Source organism: Equus przewalskii, chromosome 5 (assembly GCF_037783145.1).
Source record: "Equus przewalskii isolate Varuska chromosome 5, EquPr2, whole genome shotgun sequence".
NCBI lineage: Eukaryota > Metazoa > Chordata > Mammalia > Perissodactyla > Equidae > Equus > Equus przewalskii.
The window spans coordinates 25,559,282-25,575,883 of NC_091835.1; the positions used below are offsets into that span (position 1 = coordinate 25,559,282).

The 16,602-nt window shown below is 45.5% G+C and overlaps 1 protein-coding gene across 1 annotated transcript in view; it reads right to left on the reverse strand.

Annotated features, from left to right (window-relative positions):
* NDUFA10 (NADH:ubiquinone oxidoreductase subunit A10) overlaps positions 1 to 16,602 on the reverse strand; it is a 63,269-nt gene that overhangs the window by 25,933 nt on the left and 20,734 nt on the right. Inside the window, exons 7-9 of the mRNA XM_070618807.1 lie at positions 15,339 to 15,393; positions 13,807 to 13,892; positions 3,337 to 3,445 (exon numbers count right to left, since the gene is read on the reverse strand). Coding sequence (XP_070474908.1) covers positions 3,337 to 3,445; positions 13,807 to 13,892; positions 15,339 to 15,393 — 250 coding nt within the window. The remainder of the gene's footprint in view (positions 1 to 3,336; positions 3,446 to 13,806; positions 13,893 to 15,338; positions 15,394 to 16,602) is intronic.

Genomic DNA, 16,602 nt, shown 5'->3' on the forward strand with positions numbered 1-16,602 from the left:
GGTTGCTCACATGCCCACCCATGCTTGACAAGGGCACTCCCCGCTCCCGACTACCAGCAAGACGAGGCCAGACCCACCTGTTGTGGGCACCACTCCCACTTTAGTGTGGGTAATCTGGCTCACTCTTTCTTGCTTATACACAGACAGAAATAAATACAAAACTTACACTTCATAAATAGACATATGTTAACAGAAGAAATTAGACTCCTATTGACATTAACAGTCCCCCACTTATAAAGATAGTTGATGAAATAAACATATACTAAAATGTAAGCTCCCTGAAGACAGTGACTTTGTTTGGTTCTCTGCTGTCTCCGCCACCTCTTAACCTTCTGCCCTTCCTTTCTGTCTACACTGCTACAGTGAGCTCAACCAGTACCATGACTTCAGTGCCAACCACACGCTGACAACCCCTAGATTTCTTAGTCACATCCCTCACTTACCTCCAAACTCCAAACTGATTATCAATAACTACCTGCTCAACATCTCCTCTTGGGTATAATTAAGCATCTCAAACTCATCACGTCCAACAACAAAGTCTTGACATTTCCCTGGAACCCCTACCTCTTGCGTCTTCCCAGGATCTCCCAATTCCAACTCCAGAGTTCTGGTTCCTGAGGCCCAAAACCTAGCAATCAGCTTCCTTCTTTCTCTCACTTCCCAATACAAAGTTTCAACAGATTCTGTGGGTTCCATCCACAATCTGACCACTTTCCGAAACTTCCACGATGACCACCCTTGTCCAAGTTAATATTATCTCTCAACCTGCACTCCTTTAATGGCCCACTAACTAATCTCCCTGCTCCCACCCATGCCCCTATTCAATCTAATCTCCAATTAGAAACCAGGACATCCCCATTACAAAGTATGTCACACAGAACGTCCCACAGAGGACAGCCAGGAGGCCTTCACGGTCTCTCTCTTACGACCTTGTCCCCTCCCTCCTCCCTCTGCTCCAGCCACAGCAGCCTCCTTCCCAGGTCTTGAATGTGCCAGAAACGCTGAGCCTCACCTCTGTCCCTGGGCCTCTTCCCCCACGTCCCCACTGGCTCCCCTCACCTCCTGCAGCTCTTGGCTCACACATCACCTCCCCCGTGAGGCCTCCCAGCGATGACCAAGACTTTGTAAATTCTACTCCCCTGCCTCACAACGGCCCTGCCTGCCTTCTTCTGGGAATTTAACTTTCTCCACAGCACCTGTCACCATCATTTAACATCTTCCCTGTTTTACTTTCTGTTTCTTTTCCATTTCCTTCCACTAGGATGTAAGCTCCATGAGGGCAGGGGTTCTTGTCCACCCTATGCATTGCTCTGTCTCCAGGGCCTAGGACAGGTCCGGCACCTAATAGGCCACTTTCCCCACTCGCGTCACAGCTCTGTACCAAATGTACTACTGCTTACATTAAAAAGATGAAATCCCTTTTGTACATAAGTTTATTTTAAAAGGAAACTTTGTATCAGTAGTACAAGTTGAAAGCCAGCACCATTCATTGTAAACAACAGAGCATAAGAAAAAACTACAAAAACAAAGCTACGACACTAAATTCCACCCACAGACCAGTGACTGCAAGACCTTGGAGCTTGCCGCCTGCTGCCTCCTTGTTTAAAAGTAAGATCATCAGGAGTAATAGAGACGTTCAACACATCTTATCAGTAAATCAATACTCTGACGTAAAGAAGAATTTTTTAAAAATTTAAAAGGGTAAAACTTTCTCACTAGGCAATTTACTTATCTATTTGTTTTCAGATTCTCTGTCTGTACCACTTTAGAGCCCCCAGCACCAGTGGTGGGAATAACAGACCACACGGCTGAGGCTACGGGTGCCCTGTGGGGCGTGATGAAGGAGGAGAAGAAGACACAGAAGCCAGAGCATCCCTAGTGCACGGTCTGGACTCGACCGGAGGTAACGGGAGCCATGGAGGGGCTGGAGGCACGGGACCCGCACTCTCGGGTCTGCATTAGCACGGCTGCTTCTGCATTCCGGAAGAGGGGCTGGAGGGAGAGACTGGACATGGAGACCATGGAGGAAGCTGCAGGACACAAGCAAGTAAGATGGAGGTGGCCTGCACAGGGACAGGAGCTGTGACGACAGAAGAAAGCAAAGCCACCGGTGAGATGTCTCAGGAGGACCTAGAGAGTTGTTAGATGCAGAGTGGGAAGCTGACCCCGTGCAGGCTTTCTGGTCTCTGCAAAGCAGCAAACAGGGCCCCAGTTGCAGGGAGGAGTCGGCTCAGCACCCAGACACTGACGGAGCCATGGACCCTCACGACTCCAGGCAAACAGAGAAAGCGAAACTACACATGCCCTCACACACGCACAAGGGTAGAAAGAAACAGGCACGAATGTAGGTACCGCTGAGGGATATCTTTACGGTTTCATGTATTTCCCAACATTTCTACACTGAATAAAATCACTTTGAAATCAACCAAAAAAATTTAAGAAAAGACGCCAAGTATCTCAAGTAAGAAAGAAAGCCGTGGGATATACTCGGACATCCAACTGGCAATTCCAGCCGTTGGCAAGCATCCAATCAGAGAATTAGAGTAATGCAGGAATATTTAACTAAGATTTCAACTTATTTAAATGCTGACTGCTTAGCTTGGAGGTCTGATTTAGATCCAACCATTTCACACATTTCCCAATAACAAACCAACCACACCTGATGTGGAAACGGATCAGGTTCTTACTAACCCACTGACACCAGGCTTCTCTGAGAAGGCACTCATGCACCTGCTAGGTTCCAAAACAGAACTGACAGTGTACTCTAAGTTCATGGAATCTTGCCTGAAATGATTCTCCAAACCATTCTGAAAACAAATAACTCACCACAAAGGTATGGAAATCAGCTAAGAAGATCAATACAACAGTCTGACCCTCCCAACCTCTGCCCTCGCTCCTGCCCCTGCTCTCCTTGCCCGCCCTGCACTCTCCCATCCACCGAGGGCCTTCTGCAGAACACACGTCTTCATCATTTATGGACAGACGTCCCATGGAGAGTGAGGCAACACCAGAAATAAAACTTGACATTAGAGAAACGTAAATAAAAACTAAAGAACAGAGAACGTTTTTGTATCAAGATAACAAGCTGACAAAGAGCACCGTCTGCAACACATGCTGCCCAGAAGAGCAGCCCACTGCGTGGGGCCCTGCGTACGAAGAATGCGTCAGCTGTACACACAGCGATAAGGGAAAACAAGCTGAATCGTTTCAAGAAAAGACAGCTCTTTCACTACAATAAACAAACAAGAAACAACAAAAACCACTTTTCAGAGAAGTGACTGTGAGGAGTTGTTGGAGATGAAGCTGAGGGTCAGCTCCCAGCTCGCGAGGCCTTACCTCTGTGAATTTATGGAAGACGCGGTCACTCTGGTGAGCTCCAATGGTGACTTCTGGGAGATAGACAGGAATGGTTGTGTAATTCAGCACCTCCAACTTATTCTGAACCCTGAAACATAAGGCAAATACAAATCACACTACCCCATCAAAATAAGTATGATAAAATAAGCTATACGGGAGATATTTTAATACAACAATATTAAAAAATTCATACATTCCAGTAAAGGCCTTTCATTCCCCAGCAGTCACCTCGAAGCAAAGCTTTCACCCCAGAGACCATCTGGTCTGCGTCGAGCTGCTCCTTGGAAGTGATTTTCAGAACCTTTCAAAAGCCTCGCTGGCCACAGATAACTACCTTTTAGGAATGTGGAGTTTGGAAACATGAAAAAGGAGCGATACATAGTGTGCTTCAAACACAGGAATAGCGGGAATAAAAAGCTCAAAACAAACACCATATATTACAGTGCCGTGCGCATAGTGGGCCCTCATGAAAAATTTGCAAAATTAATGAATCTTAGTAGAAGAAACAGCAAGTTAACTCTCGTCCCCCTAGGGTTACAACACAGCGTCTTGCCACAGAAGCTGAGGGATCCAGGAGCAAAAGCCGACAGGGCTACATGGAACTCAAGGGCAGGGCAAGGGGGTGGGGGCGAACTCCCACACAGGACAGCCCGCACCCCACCTAGAAAAGGTCTAACACTCTGCTTCTCTTGGCACCAATAAACACAAATCACAGGATACTCTCCTTGTTTCACCATTTTATTTTGCTGAATGCTAAAATATTTATACTTTGTTACAATTTGCCTACTTTAAATTTAGTCTGAATATAAGCACTATACTTGAAGATGAAAAGCATTTTGGGGGCTTTTAGAAAGAAATATTAAAATAAATCCTCCTTTCTTAAGGGCTCAAAACAAAGAAAATAATTATTTTAAATGGCCAGTTTCCCATTAATGAGTTATAATGGCAGAAGACGTTTCTGTTTGTAATGGCCCAAATGGAAGTTCTTTAAACGTGTCTGGCTCTCAGCCCCTCTGAGAGTCCAGGCCCACGCACGCCCCGGGCCGTTCCCCTCAGCACTCTGCGCAGACTCTGCCAGTCAGAACAGCCCGACTGGAACCCCAGGCCCAGGCGTTCCTCAGCCCCTCTCCTGCAGAGGACCGTGGGGCACTGAGAACCCGCGGCAGTTGAACATGAGCAGACGGCGGGTATAGGCACACCCTGAGTCTTTCCTGTAAAACCCACATCACTTGTACAACTAATAATCCAAAATCACTCCAAGGAAACGCGGCCAGGATAAGTGGGTTTGCTCCCTGAGTGTTACATGTGGACTTCCATGTTGGCAAATATGCCAACGGCTGTAACGTACAGACGCAGATGAGAAGTGTTTCTTGGTTCTAACAGTAAGTTGGTTATATAATCTATGTTTCATAAGCGTGTGTCAATAATGTAAAGTACACCCTTTTATTTTTAACACAAATAGGATTAGTCTATACTTACTACTATATAAGGATAGTTTTTTAAAGTGATCTCACAATAAACAATTTCAACTAAAAATGAAGTTCATATTTTTAAATGTTAACAGGTATCAAGGTTGGGTATGATTTGGTTTTCTCTATAGTTTGAAACCTAAAAAAAAATCTGGAAAATCCAAAGAACTCCTGGCCTGGGAACTTGTGCAGAATCACAGAGCAACAGCGCCATCTATGTTTAATCTGGAGGAATTACAGTTTACACATAATCCCCTAAAAGGGCTTCAAATGCTTGGAAGATCAAAACAATAATGTGCTGTAACTGTTCCAGTTATTTAGACCTGGTAAACTGCGCTGTCCATGTATTGCCATGCGCTTCAAGGACGACTGTCAAGAAGAGCCCGCAGCATCTGGTCTTCAGTAAACCCCAAGTCTCACCCTCTAATAAACCCGATATATTCTAGATTGAAGATAAGGACGGAATGAAGACAACAGGAAGCCTTTTATGACTCAGAAAGCAAAAAGCAGTGAAAGAAAACATTCTGTTCACAGAGCACTTAGTGTAATTTAGGAGAATTCAAAAACTGACTGAGAATAATACATCCTCCTAACATCATAAGCCAAAGTGCCCAAATAAGAAGATAAAATGTAGTAGAGTTTGGTTTACAACATGAAGCGCTGTGCCACACATTTTAAAACAAAAGAGTGAGGCAGGAAAAGACAGAAAGAAATAAAATCATAAATTATGTCTTATGACTCAAACTGTTTCCCAATTAACAGAATGTCTATACTTTCTCCTGAAACACGTCCAAAGTATATTTTTTAGTTTCTCCTGAATTGCAAAGTTCTGTCTGAAATGCTCTCCTTCTGATACCAAACTCATCCCCTACAGTTTTTACAGCACTGGAATTTCACATTAGAAAGACATTCTGCAGGAGTTAGAGAAGACAGAAGTCTCAGCGAGGAAGCACGCGAGGGCACGTGGGAAGGCCCAGACCCTGGAAGAGCAGGAGGAAGGGGGCTCAGAGCCCTCCTGGCAATCAGTCACCAATCCAGGAATGAAACCAGGGCGGGCGCCAGGAAGTCACGGATCATGGAGACGAACACCAAATGCTATCAAGGCTGAAAAATACAGTTACTGTCTCCTAGCATAAGCAGACACACACACATAATTATACACCGGCACACACAACTGAGATGGTACACAAATGCTCTACACCAGTAATTTGGTAAGGTTCTGGACAAAATGAGTATGACTGGTAAATGGCATGTTTACAATAATTATCTTAGAAAATTGGTCATAATTTTCACTTGAGTTCCCCAAATTAAGAAATGGTACTCAAATGAAAATTAACACAATTACCATTGTTTAGTGGTTATGACATATCCTTGGGGGACACAGGAGAAGAAAGCTGGGAGACGGAAAGGACAAGACCATACAGTAAACTAAATTGAAACAATTAATTGAATGCTGTAATTGGTCAACTTTGCAGGAATTATAGGATCTTTATGCTCCAATAACCACACAACTAAGTATGTACTAATATAACAATTTTAAGACATGAATTTTGGACATGGTCTAGAATCAAGATAACACACGTTCCAGTAAACGTTTGGAAAACGACACTGTGTTACCCACGGAAGGAGGTGAAAAGTCCTCCCACTCTGCCTGGTCTCAGGGGGATGTTAGGAGAGTCACCTTTTCTTACATGATATCTCACATATTCTGCCCAGCAGCAGTCAATACTAACAAGAATCACATGTAAATCTATATAAAACCAACGCCTGGAAAAGTTAAGAAAATGTTTCAAGGTAAAAAAAGAGGTAAATACAACCAGGCTTCGAAGAATGCTCAGATGTTTAGACAATTACCGGGCAGGTGGGAGAGGTAATGGATTCAGGAGGTTGTGGGCATCCTGATGGAGGAGGCAGAACCAAATGGTTAGGACTCTGAATTAATTCTAGGAAATGAAATTTGGATTCATGACTAAACAAAGATACACCACTGAAGGATTCTGAGTAAAAAGAAAATAGGGTCACTGTGACATTTTTATGAAAATCAACCTGGTAGGTGTATGTACAAGGGATGGGCAGGAAGAAATTACTGACCATAGGAATAGTGATCAAGAATGAGGGAATCAAACTCCAAAGGCAGCAGCAATAAGAGAAAAAGATAAGGGAGAGAAATCATTGGAGATGAACACACTGACCTTAGCGTGGGACTCGGGAAGGTACAGGGGTCAGTAGAGAAAAGGAGGGTTCCAGCAGGATGATGGTTGAATGAGGAGGTGATGGTCCCACCAGAATTCAAGCCTGAGCAAGTGAGAGGAGGGAAGGCAAGATGGTAGCAGGGAGGGTGCCCTCGAGCCAGAAGGCCACGCCTCCTGGAATCACGTGACACCATGTCATGTGACCATGGCGAGCCAGAGCTCTCTGTGCCGGGGTTTCCTGACCTGTAAAATTAGGGGAGCCCTGACCCAGCAGGAGTGCTGTGGAATCAAGAAACATTTCTGAAACACCTTCCAGATACACTTATGTATAACTATGATCAAGGTTAACAGTTTGAGATTTCTGACCTAGAGGCAGAACACTACACAGTAGTTAAAAGAAAGGATACAGGTTTTTCAAGAACGTTCAGAATGACGCAGTACATAATACCATTTAGGTAAGTTTACAAAAACTTATACACACGTAAGCATCGAGACAAAAAATAAAGTTAACTACAGAGTTTTAAAAAATAAAGAGGGACTTTAAGTTTCAGCTCCAACAAGAAAACAGCTTGGAAGCTGTCACTCTTGTCCTTACAACAAAAGAAAAGATGAAAAAACTGAAAATCAATTACTTGTCCTGGAATAACAGTCCAACGTATTGGGTGGTTACAGCATAAAGTGGAGTGGATGTCAGCAAAGCCACAGGGCAGGAGGAGGACCCGGGACACCCTACTCTCAGGTATCTGCACTGCCCACGGAGCAGCAGGGCCATCTGAAAGCAGACTTAGATGAACTATAAATGTAGACGGAAAATACAGTAAAAACAACAAAATTTTACAAAGTACAACTGATATGCTAAGAGAAGAGAAAATGCAATCACATAGAATGCTCCATTAAAACCAGAGAAGGCAGGAAAAGAAAACAAAGAAAAACGCAACAAGTAGAAAATAGTGAGAAACATGGTAAAAATCAGTCCAAATATGTCAATACTCATTTTAAATGTGAACTGTTCAAATATACCAACTAAAAGATAAGAGACTGTCATAGTAGATAAAAAAAAAACAAGACCCAACTGTATGTTGTCTACAAGAAGGCCACTTCAAATACAAAGACTCAGGCTCAAAGTAAAGGGATGCAGAAAGACATACTATCATGCCTACACTAATCAAACACTGGGATAGATAGATTAGCTTCAGACAAAGCAGGCTTCAGAACAAGAAAAATGATCAGGGATAGAGATGGGCATTACATAACGATAAAGGGTCAATTTCCCAAGAAGACAACAATCTTAAACATGTATGTACCTAACAACAGAGTGTCAAAATACATAAGGCAAAAACAAACAAAAGTCAAAGGAGAAAGACAAATCTGCTACTGCAGCTGAAGACTTCAATGCCCCTCCTTCAGCAACTGGTAGATCCCGCAGACAGAAGAGCAGTAAGGCTACGGATAGCCTGGACACCGCCACCAATCAGCTTGATTTAGCTGACATTTAGAACACTCCATTCACCAAGGGCAGAATCCAGACACTTCTCATGCTCAACTGGAACATTAATCAATATAGAAAACATTCCGGACCACAGAAAACATCTTAACAAATGGAAAAGAGGAGAAATCACACAAAGTATGTTCTCAGACCACATGAAATTAAACTAGAGGGAAATTTATTGCATTGAATGCATTTATTAGAAAAGAAAAAGACCTAAAAAACCAATCACATAACCTTCTACCTTAGGAAACTAGAGAAAGAAGAGCAATTGAAGCTTAAAGGAAGCAGATAAAAAGAGGAATAAAAACTAGAACAGATAGTCAATGAAATTGAAAATAGAAAAACAGAGAAAACCAACAAACAAAAAACTGGTTCTTTAAAAAGATCAATAAACACGAAAAGAAAATTCACAAAGGACAAAAAAATAGCCAATAAAAATATAAACTGTTTAAAGTTCAGTGTTTATAAAATGCAAAAACAAAGCAAATACTTTTCTTTAGTCTCAAAATCACAATTGTTTGCTTTTTGTTTTAACTCTCCTGTCTCAGTAGGGACTTTCAGAAGACAGGTACGAGTGTGCAAACCGGTACACGCTGTCTGGAGAACAATTTCCTGATACATCAATAGTTGTAAAATGCATTCCTACAACAAGAAATCCAACTTTATACCTTAAGAGAGTAACCTAAAATGGAACAAAACAGTGTACAATATGCTCATTATTACGAGTGTGCAGAACATGAATATGAAGAAATTGAAATAACCCAAATGAGTGATATTAAAGAAATGGTAAATGGATTTATGCTGCATCTCAGGGGTCGACAAACTTTTTCTGTAAAGAACCAGAGAGTAAATATTTTAGCTTTCGAGGGCTACAGATGGTTTCTGTCACATATCCCTTTTATTTTTTATAATCCTTTAAAAATGTAAGAACCACTCTTAGGAGCCGAGGGCTGAATTCGGCCCACAGGCCACGATCTGCAGACCCTGAACTGTAACTTAATCAATGGATTCAAACAGCATACATGAGTAGCCACTAAAAAAGCAAATTCTTAAATGTTTAATAAAAGAAGGACATGCTCATGATATTAAAAAACAGAATACAAAGATATATGCAAGACAGTTTTCATCAAGAAATACACATTTAAAAAGGTTGGGAGAGCCTGCGTTAAACCGCGAACACTGGCTGCCGTGGCAGAATCACGGGACATTTGGTTTCATTTTGGATGTTGTTTCCCACCTCTCTCTCATGAGCGGGTATGACTCTGGCCTCTAACCCACTTGACCCTCCATCTTCTCAGTGTCCTCCCCACTGCTTACCCAGATCAGACCCGTCATCATTAGACTCACGCTCAGCTTTGCCGCCCTCTCATATCACTTGGCAAAGCCTCACTCTTGTCAAAGCACTGCCTCTTCCTGACAGCGCGCCCGCCTGCAGCTGAAGGCCGCTGCAGGAGCCTCCTGCACCTTTCAAGCATGCCCACCGTCCTCCCGTGCACCATCCCCAGCCCATTTATGCATGACCATGGTCCTCCCGTGCACCATCCCCAGCCCGCTGCCCTCTGCAGTCCTCTCCCGCTCGCCTGACAGCTTTCTGCACCTTTTGTTCCCTCCTCAAACCTCCAACACCCCCCCACCACTGCCACTCCCGCTGATGACCTGGTCTCCATTTCACTATGAAGATGGAAGCAACTGGCAGAGAACTTTCACGTGCCCACGGTGCATACCCACTTACCTGACCCCACCCATTCCCCGCCTTCCCCTAAGAAGCAGGAACTGTCCACCGGCGCACCAGCCCACCCCCTCTCACGCCCACTCACACCCTCCTCCAGGAACTCGCCTTTTGTCTCTGCATCAATCCCCCCGTCCCCTCAATCTTTCCCATTGGTATAAAACGTGCTGCTATTTCTTCCATCTTAAAACACAAAACAAAAACTGTTAAAAATGAATAAAATTTTAAGTCTTAGTTTTAATAACTAAGTCAACAGGTTCAAAATGAAAAATTATTCACTTTCAAGCATAGGATATGGAAAACTGATGGAGTCAGTGTTTCTATATATACTCCTATTAGCCAAGTCTAGAAAAACAAGTGCATTCGTTATCCAGAGAAAAACTGCGACCTTGGACAGTGTGTGCTGCATGATGGAAGGTCCAGCATGCCCAGCCAGGTTCTGCCGGTGCTTCCCCAAGGGGGTGACAGAGTGGGTGGGCACCAACACAGGATGGAGGCTACCCATGGACTCAACACCTAGGCCTGTGCTCCCCAAAACTGATCTGGGCCTGCCACTGTGTGTGCCCAGCATGCCAACAGCAGAAGCCAATGCTGAGCCTCCAGCACAGCCCTGCCCCTGGGGGCACAATGGGGGGTCATTACATGGGGTCCCTTCCACCATGGAGGGGTAGCCATCTACCCTCATAGGAAAATTACATTTCCTGGGTTGAGATTTGCCTTCTCTGTCTGACACATTTCTGCCAGAAGCACAGCTCATGTACCCAAAGAGTGCCTTTTCCATTGCCATCAACAGAGCAGGCCTGAGACTGCTGTCTCCCTTGGCTGGTGTCTGGGAATGGTTTCCAGAATGTGCCTATGCCGTTAAGGCTGGGCCACTGGACCCTGCACACTGGGCACACTGTGATATGTGGTGAACGCCTGCCTGCTTTCTGGGAGTCTGGGTTTGAGTAGGTGCTAAGGCAGAGGAGCCCACAGGCCCGCCCTAGCAAGGACTCTGGGCACTGAGTGTCTAATGGGCTTTCTGGGCAGAAATACTGGCCATGTGTTCCCATATTTTTCACACTGGACGAAGCAACGCGCTTAGTGTCTCCCTCGTGGGAGGGAGGGAGGCCGGGAAGTTGTCCACAGATTATGCCAGACTTCGCCGTGCCTTTTTCCTTACTCATCCTGCTGTGTATGCCGACTAACTCACTGTAACAAATTTTAGCCATGGGTACAACCTTATGCTGAGTTTCCCGAGTCCTTCTAGCGAATTCCCAAGTGTGGGAGTGGGCTTAGGGACCCCCAAAACACACACGGTGTACTGGTTGACTAGTGTCTCCCCAAATTCATGTCCACCTGGAACCTGTGAATGTGTCCTTATCTGGAAACAGGGTCTCTGCAGATCTAAGTTAAAATGTGATCATAGTGGATTAATCCCATGACTGGTATCCTTACCAGAAGGAAGAAATTCAGACCCAGACACACAGGGAAGAATGCCATGTGAAGACAGAGGCAGAGATGGGAGTGGTGTGGCCACACGCCAAGGGACGCCAGGGCCTGCCAACAACCACCAGAACCTGGACAAGGCAAGGAAGGATTCTCCTCAGAGCCTTCAGAGGGAACACGGCCCTGCTGCCCCCTGACTTTGGACTTGTGGCCTCCGGAACTGAGAGAGAATAAACTTCTGTTGTTTAAGCCCCCCAGGGGATGGTCATTCGTTACAGCAGCCCCAGGACACTCACACACATGGTCATCCACATGATGGGGTCCTGACTGAGAACTCATTTCATGGCAAAGGAAGTAGAACAATGGCTGCGTGAGCATGACATTCACCATGCCGACTGCTCTCCCATCGCCTGGACGCAGCTGACCTGACAGAATGGTGGAATGGCCTCTTGAAGGCTGTGAAGGCACCAACTGGTGAAAGCACTCTGCTGTGGTCTGTAAGAGAGCTACACTGGCAGCAGGATTTAGTGCCATCTCGCTACCGTCTGGGGCTGGGGCTGAGGACAAGGCGTCCAGGGGCAAAAGGCCTCCACCAGACCACCCAGTCGCAGCTTTGTTAAATGAGAAGCCAACATCACACCTGGGCTTTGGGGGCCCTCATGTTGCCCCAGCGGCTGAAAGAGGCAGAGGTCGCTGTCCTGAGCTGGAGTGATTGATCCTGAGGACCAAGGGAAGCTGGGGAGACTGTGCAGAGTGGGGACAGAAATGGGGACAGAAAGGGCTGTGTCTGGGGCCTAGCAGATTCACTGAGGTCCTTGAGAACTCTGGACAGTGGAGATTTGCAGCAACCCCACAAGGGAGGGTCACCAAAGGCTCTGCCCCATACAGGAAGGTGTAGGACACTCCACCAGGAGCACAAGCACGGTGAGGGGAGAAGGTGAGAGAGCACAGGGAGGGCCCATCCAAGGAGGAGCGACGGGAGCACGAGATCACCCGAAGAGCCGGCAGGGGCAGGCTGCAGGCAGAGGGACGGGCAGGGCAGGGCAAGGACGGAACAGGAGCCCTGAGCACATCTGAGGGTGACCTGCAGAAGGCCGTGTGCTGACACACAGCAAGACGCTGGCCAGGCAGCAGAGACACATGTCTGGCACTGAGGGAAAAGGTCTGGGCTGTGACCTAAGGTGGGCAACTATGGTATCTGCAGCCACAGGGCGGGGTTCAGTCACCAAGAGACTGAGTAAGGAGGTCCATTTCCTTGACAAGAGCCATTTTGAGAGGGGTAAGGATGGAGATAGCATTTTTTTCCTACTTAGATTGGTATGGCTGTTATTTTCTATTTAGAAGATACCAAGGACCCCTCACACTATCCAGAATGATCTTTTAAAATGTATGTCACATCAGACCCCTCCTCTGCTCAAACCCAAAATGGCTTCTTATTCAGAAAAAAGTTCTAACTCCTTAGCATAGCACCAAAGGCCCTGTGAGCTCCCCTCCTTCACTGCGGCCTCCCCTCCTCCACTGTCCCTGGCTCGGGCCACACCGGCTTGGCTGCTGGGCCCACCCTCGCACTGTGCTCCCACCTCAGAGCCTTTCCACCTGCCGGCTTCCCTGCCCCTGCTCACCCCGAGACGCCACAGGGCCCAGTCCTTGTGTCAACTCGGGCCTCTTCAGAAGAGAGTCCTTCCTCGCCCCATCCCCCAACAGTGCCCTCTGTCACTCACACCCCAGCTACTTACTGTCCCATTGCTCAGGGTTACCTTTCTTCATGGCCTTTAGCGCCCAACACAGTCCTATTGGTTTGAGCACTCTCTATCTCTTCCATAAAATGTATCCTCGGTAAGAGCCAGAGTTTTATTTGATACCATACACCCTAATCTGGAACAGTGCCTAGCACGTAGTAGAAGCACAACAGCTGTTGCGTTAATAACAGTAATCAGTGAATTCACCATCAGACAGAGAACGCAAGAGCCTGTTTGCAAGGAAAAAGGAAACACACCTAAGTCTCAGCAGTGTCGACACCTAACTTGAAACATAATTCCTTCAAAATCCTCTAAGTTCCCACAGCAGGCAAGGAACCCAGTGTACCGCACTCAGAACATCAGCCCCCTGCCGTCCCAGCAGCTCCCAAGGTCGCAGACTCACAGCATCCGCAGACGGTGAAAAGTCCGGTCATCTTGGTCGAGCCACGGCCCCTTGTCATACTTGAGGTATTCAACATCCTCTACCACCTAGACAGAGAGAATGCCGATTGTAAGGCAGAGTCCCAGCTCAGAAATCTAAATGAGATAACTTCTTAATACATTAAAGCTACCAATATCTGGCAGGAACAATCACACCATGAAAGTCAAAAAGAAAAGTTGGACGGATGGCCTTCAGTGAAGCAGTGGACTATGATGATCCCTCAACGTGGGCGCCTCGTCCAGCACTCAGGGGTCACGGGGTGCTGCTGGTCCTCAACGTGGACACCTCACCCAGCACTTGGGGGTCACAGGGTGCTGCTGGTCCTCAATGTGGGTGCCTTGCCTAGCACTTGGGTCACAGGGGAGTACATTCAATTATGAATTCAAATGGCATAGTCTTTGAGATACAATGTATTATTCTTCTCAAAAAGGTGCCATCTAAACAGGTATAAAAATAATCTAAAAGCAAATCAGCATCACAGAAACAGAAGGTTGGGATCGCAATTTAATCAGTCTGAGGAGAACGAACCAAGTCTAAGAAGAATTCTTAACGCTGTTCCCAGAGCCGGGACTCGACTGCCCTCTGTCTCAGAGGAGACCCCTATTCTCTTTGTAAACAGCTGGCACGGTAACTTTCTGCCCGCTGTCCCCATGCTGCATGGCAGCTGAGGTGTGCTTTGATTAAAGCTGTCGACTCGCAATGCTTTCTCTGTAATATTGCCACCTACAGCTCAACCTTTATGTTCTTCTTGAATTCTTATATCTTTTATTGTGTTGTTTTTTAGTAATTTATGTTTAATATATGATATAAAATATGGGACTTTTTTTTTTTTTACCAACTAGATGGTCAACAGCATTAACACTGTTAATAATAATCCATTTTCCTCTGCTTCATTTTTTATTATCCTTTAGAGTACTGACATTACCAAAGTCACACACACACACATACACGCATGAGCACACACATGCACCTATTTCTGCTCCATTAAGCTATTTATTAACTGTTGTATTAATACTGCAGTGCTTTCATTACCATAATTTTGCAATGTTTTTGTATTTGGGAGAGCAGATGTTCCTGCATTATTCTTTCTCAAAATTTTTTGGCTATTACTCATTAATTGCACTGAGATTGACTTGAATTTCACAAAACACACCTACTAATATGGGGAAAGCTGATGTCCTTATATTACTAAATCTTTCCCGTTTTTAATCCAACTTTCAATTTTACCCTCTGTTTAATAAAAATGTTGGAGCAGATAACCCAAGGTTCTTTGAATGTTTACCATTCTATAATTCTAAGACGATAGAAACTGAATTATGTAGAAAAAATCAAAACCTCCAGACCAGGGGGTGCAATGGGCTGGCCTGGAACTGTTAGATTATAAAACACAAACATTTCTAAGACCAGTGGGAGCCAAACTGATTATCAGATTTGCGAGAACCCTATACGTGAATCAAATTTAATAATTATAAACTTTTCAGACATTTTCTTACCTTTTCTGCATCTTGAGCTTCCCTCGCACTATACTGTAAAACCTCACATTTTTCACTGTAAGAAAAAGATGAAGTTCAATGCAAATTTCCCAAGCTTGCATTAGTGTACAAATGAATGTATAATGTTAAAGTCTCCCACAGATATTAAAACGTGAATCACCCTCTCTGAACTGGGAACTGTGCTGGGCCTGTTCCGGCCCACACGGCTGGACTGCTCAGGACGAGTTAGGAGCAGAAATGGGCTCACGGCTGGATGGACACAGCAGGTCCCTTTCCTGGCTTCCCTTCTCTCTACTCCACTGCCCCCACCCCACGGGCGCGAGACCAGCATCCACCAGGGACAGGGCACACGGCTCACTTCTGCTGCCTCACAGACCAGCTTCAGCTGCAGCACTCATTATAGGAGAGTACAGAGCAGCCAAGGCCGCACGGAGATGTAGGCACAGAGAGCCGCCAAATGCTGGGGGTAGGAGACTCACACAGATTACCTGCTGCTAAAGAAAGCCTCCAAATAACCTGCTTCCACCAAACTATGCAAAAGAAGAGCAACAACTCAGTTCCCTTCGTCCTGAGTCCCGAGTCTGGACACACTGGGTCCCAGCAAGAAGGCAGCAGGAGATTGCCATTTCCAGCACTTTTGCCCATTTCCTCGCCATGTTTACTGTCATTTAGAGACCAGGCTGCCCAGCCAGGAGATGCCTTAAGACCAGCAGGCTGATAAGTCTGTACCTGGTAAAAGAAGGAGGCTGCGTCTGCCACCACCTCCAGACAAACCAGGGGGAGATTTGAGGTCACAACCCCAGCCAGAGGCCAGCAAGGCTACCTAGACCAAGAGGCCCACTGGACAGCATGTCACTGCAGAACTGTTCGAGCCCAGGTTCCGGCAAGGGGACAGCAGATGCCACGGATGGACTATGGCTTCCCATGATCTTCGCATGGCAAAAATGAGGGACATTTTCTTATTTAAGTATCTTTAAAACAGAACATCCTCCTACGGATGGGAATTAAATGTAGAGTAAACACCCCAAGAATGTACAAGCCATACTCAGCAATCCACATACGACCCACTCTAACGGTTTCGAACATCACCAACTCTGCTAACCGCCTTCAGTTGGGGCTGCTGGTTGAATTAACCGAGTTAGCATAGGTAAGGTACCTGTGTTAACTATCATTACTATTGGCTCATATTAATTCCACAGTGTAAGAAAAATGTTTTTAGGCACTGTAGTTAGCCTATATTATACAATTCAAAGAAAGTTATCGA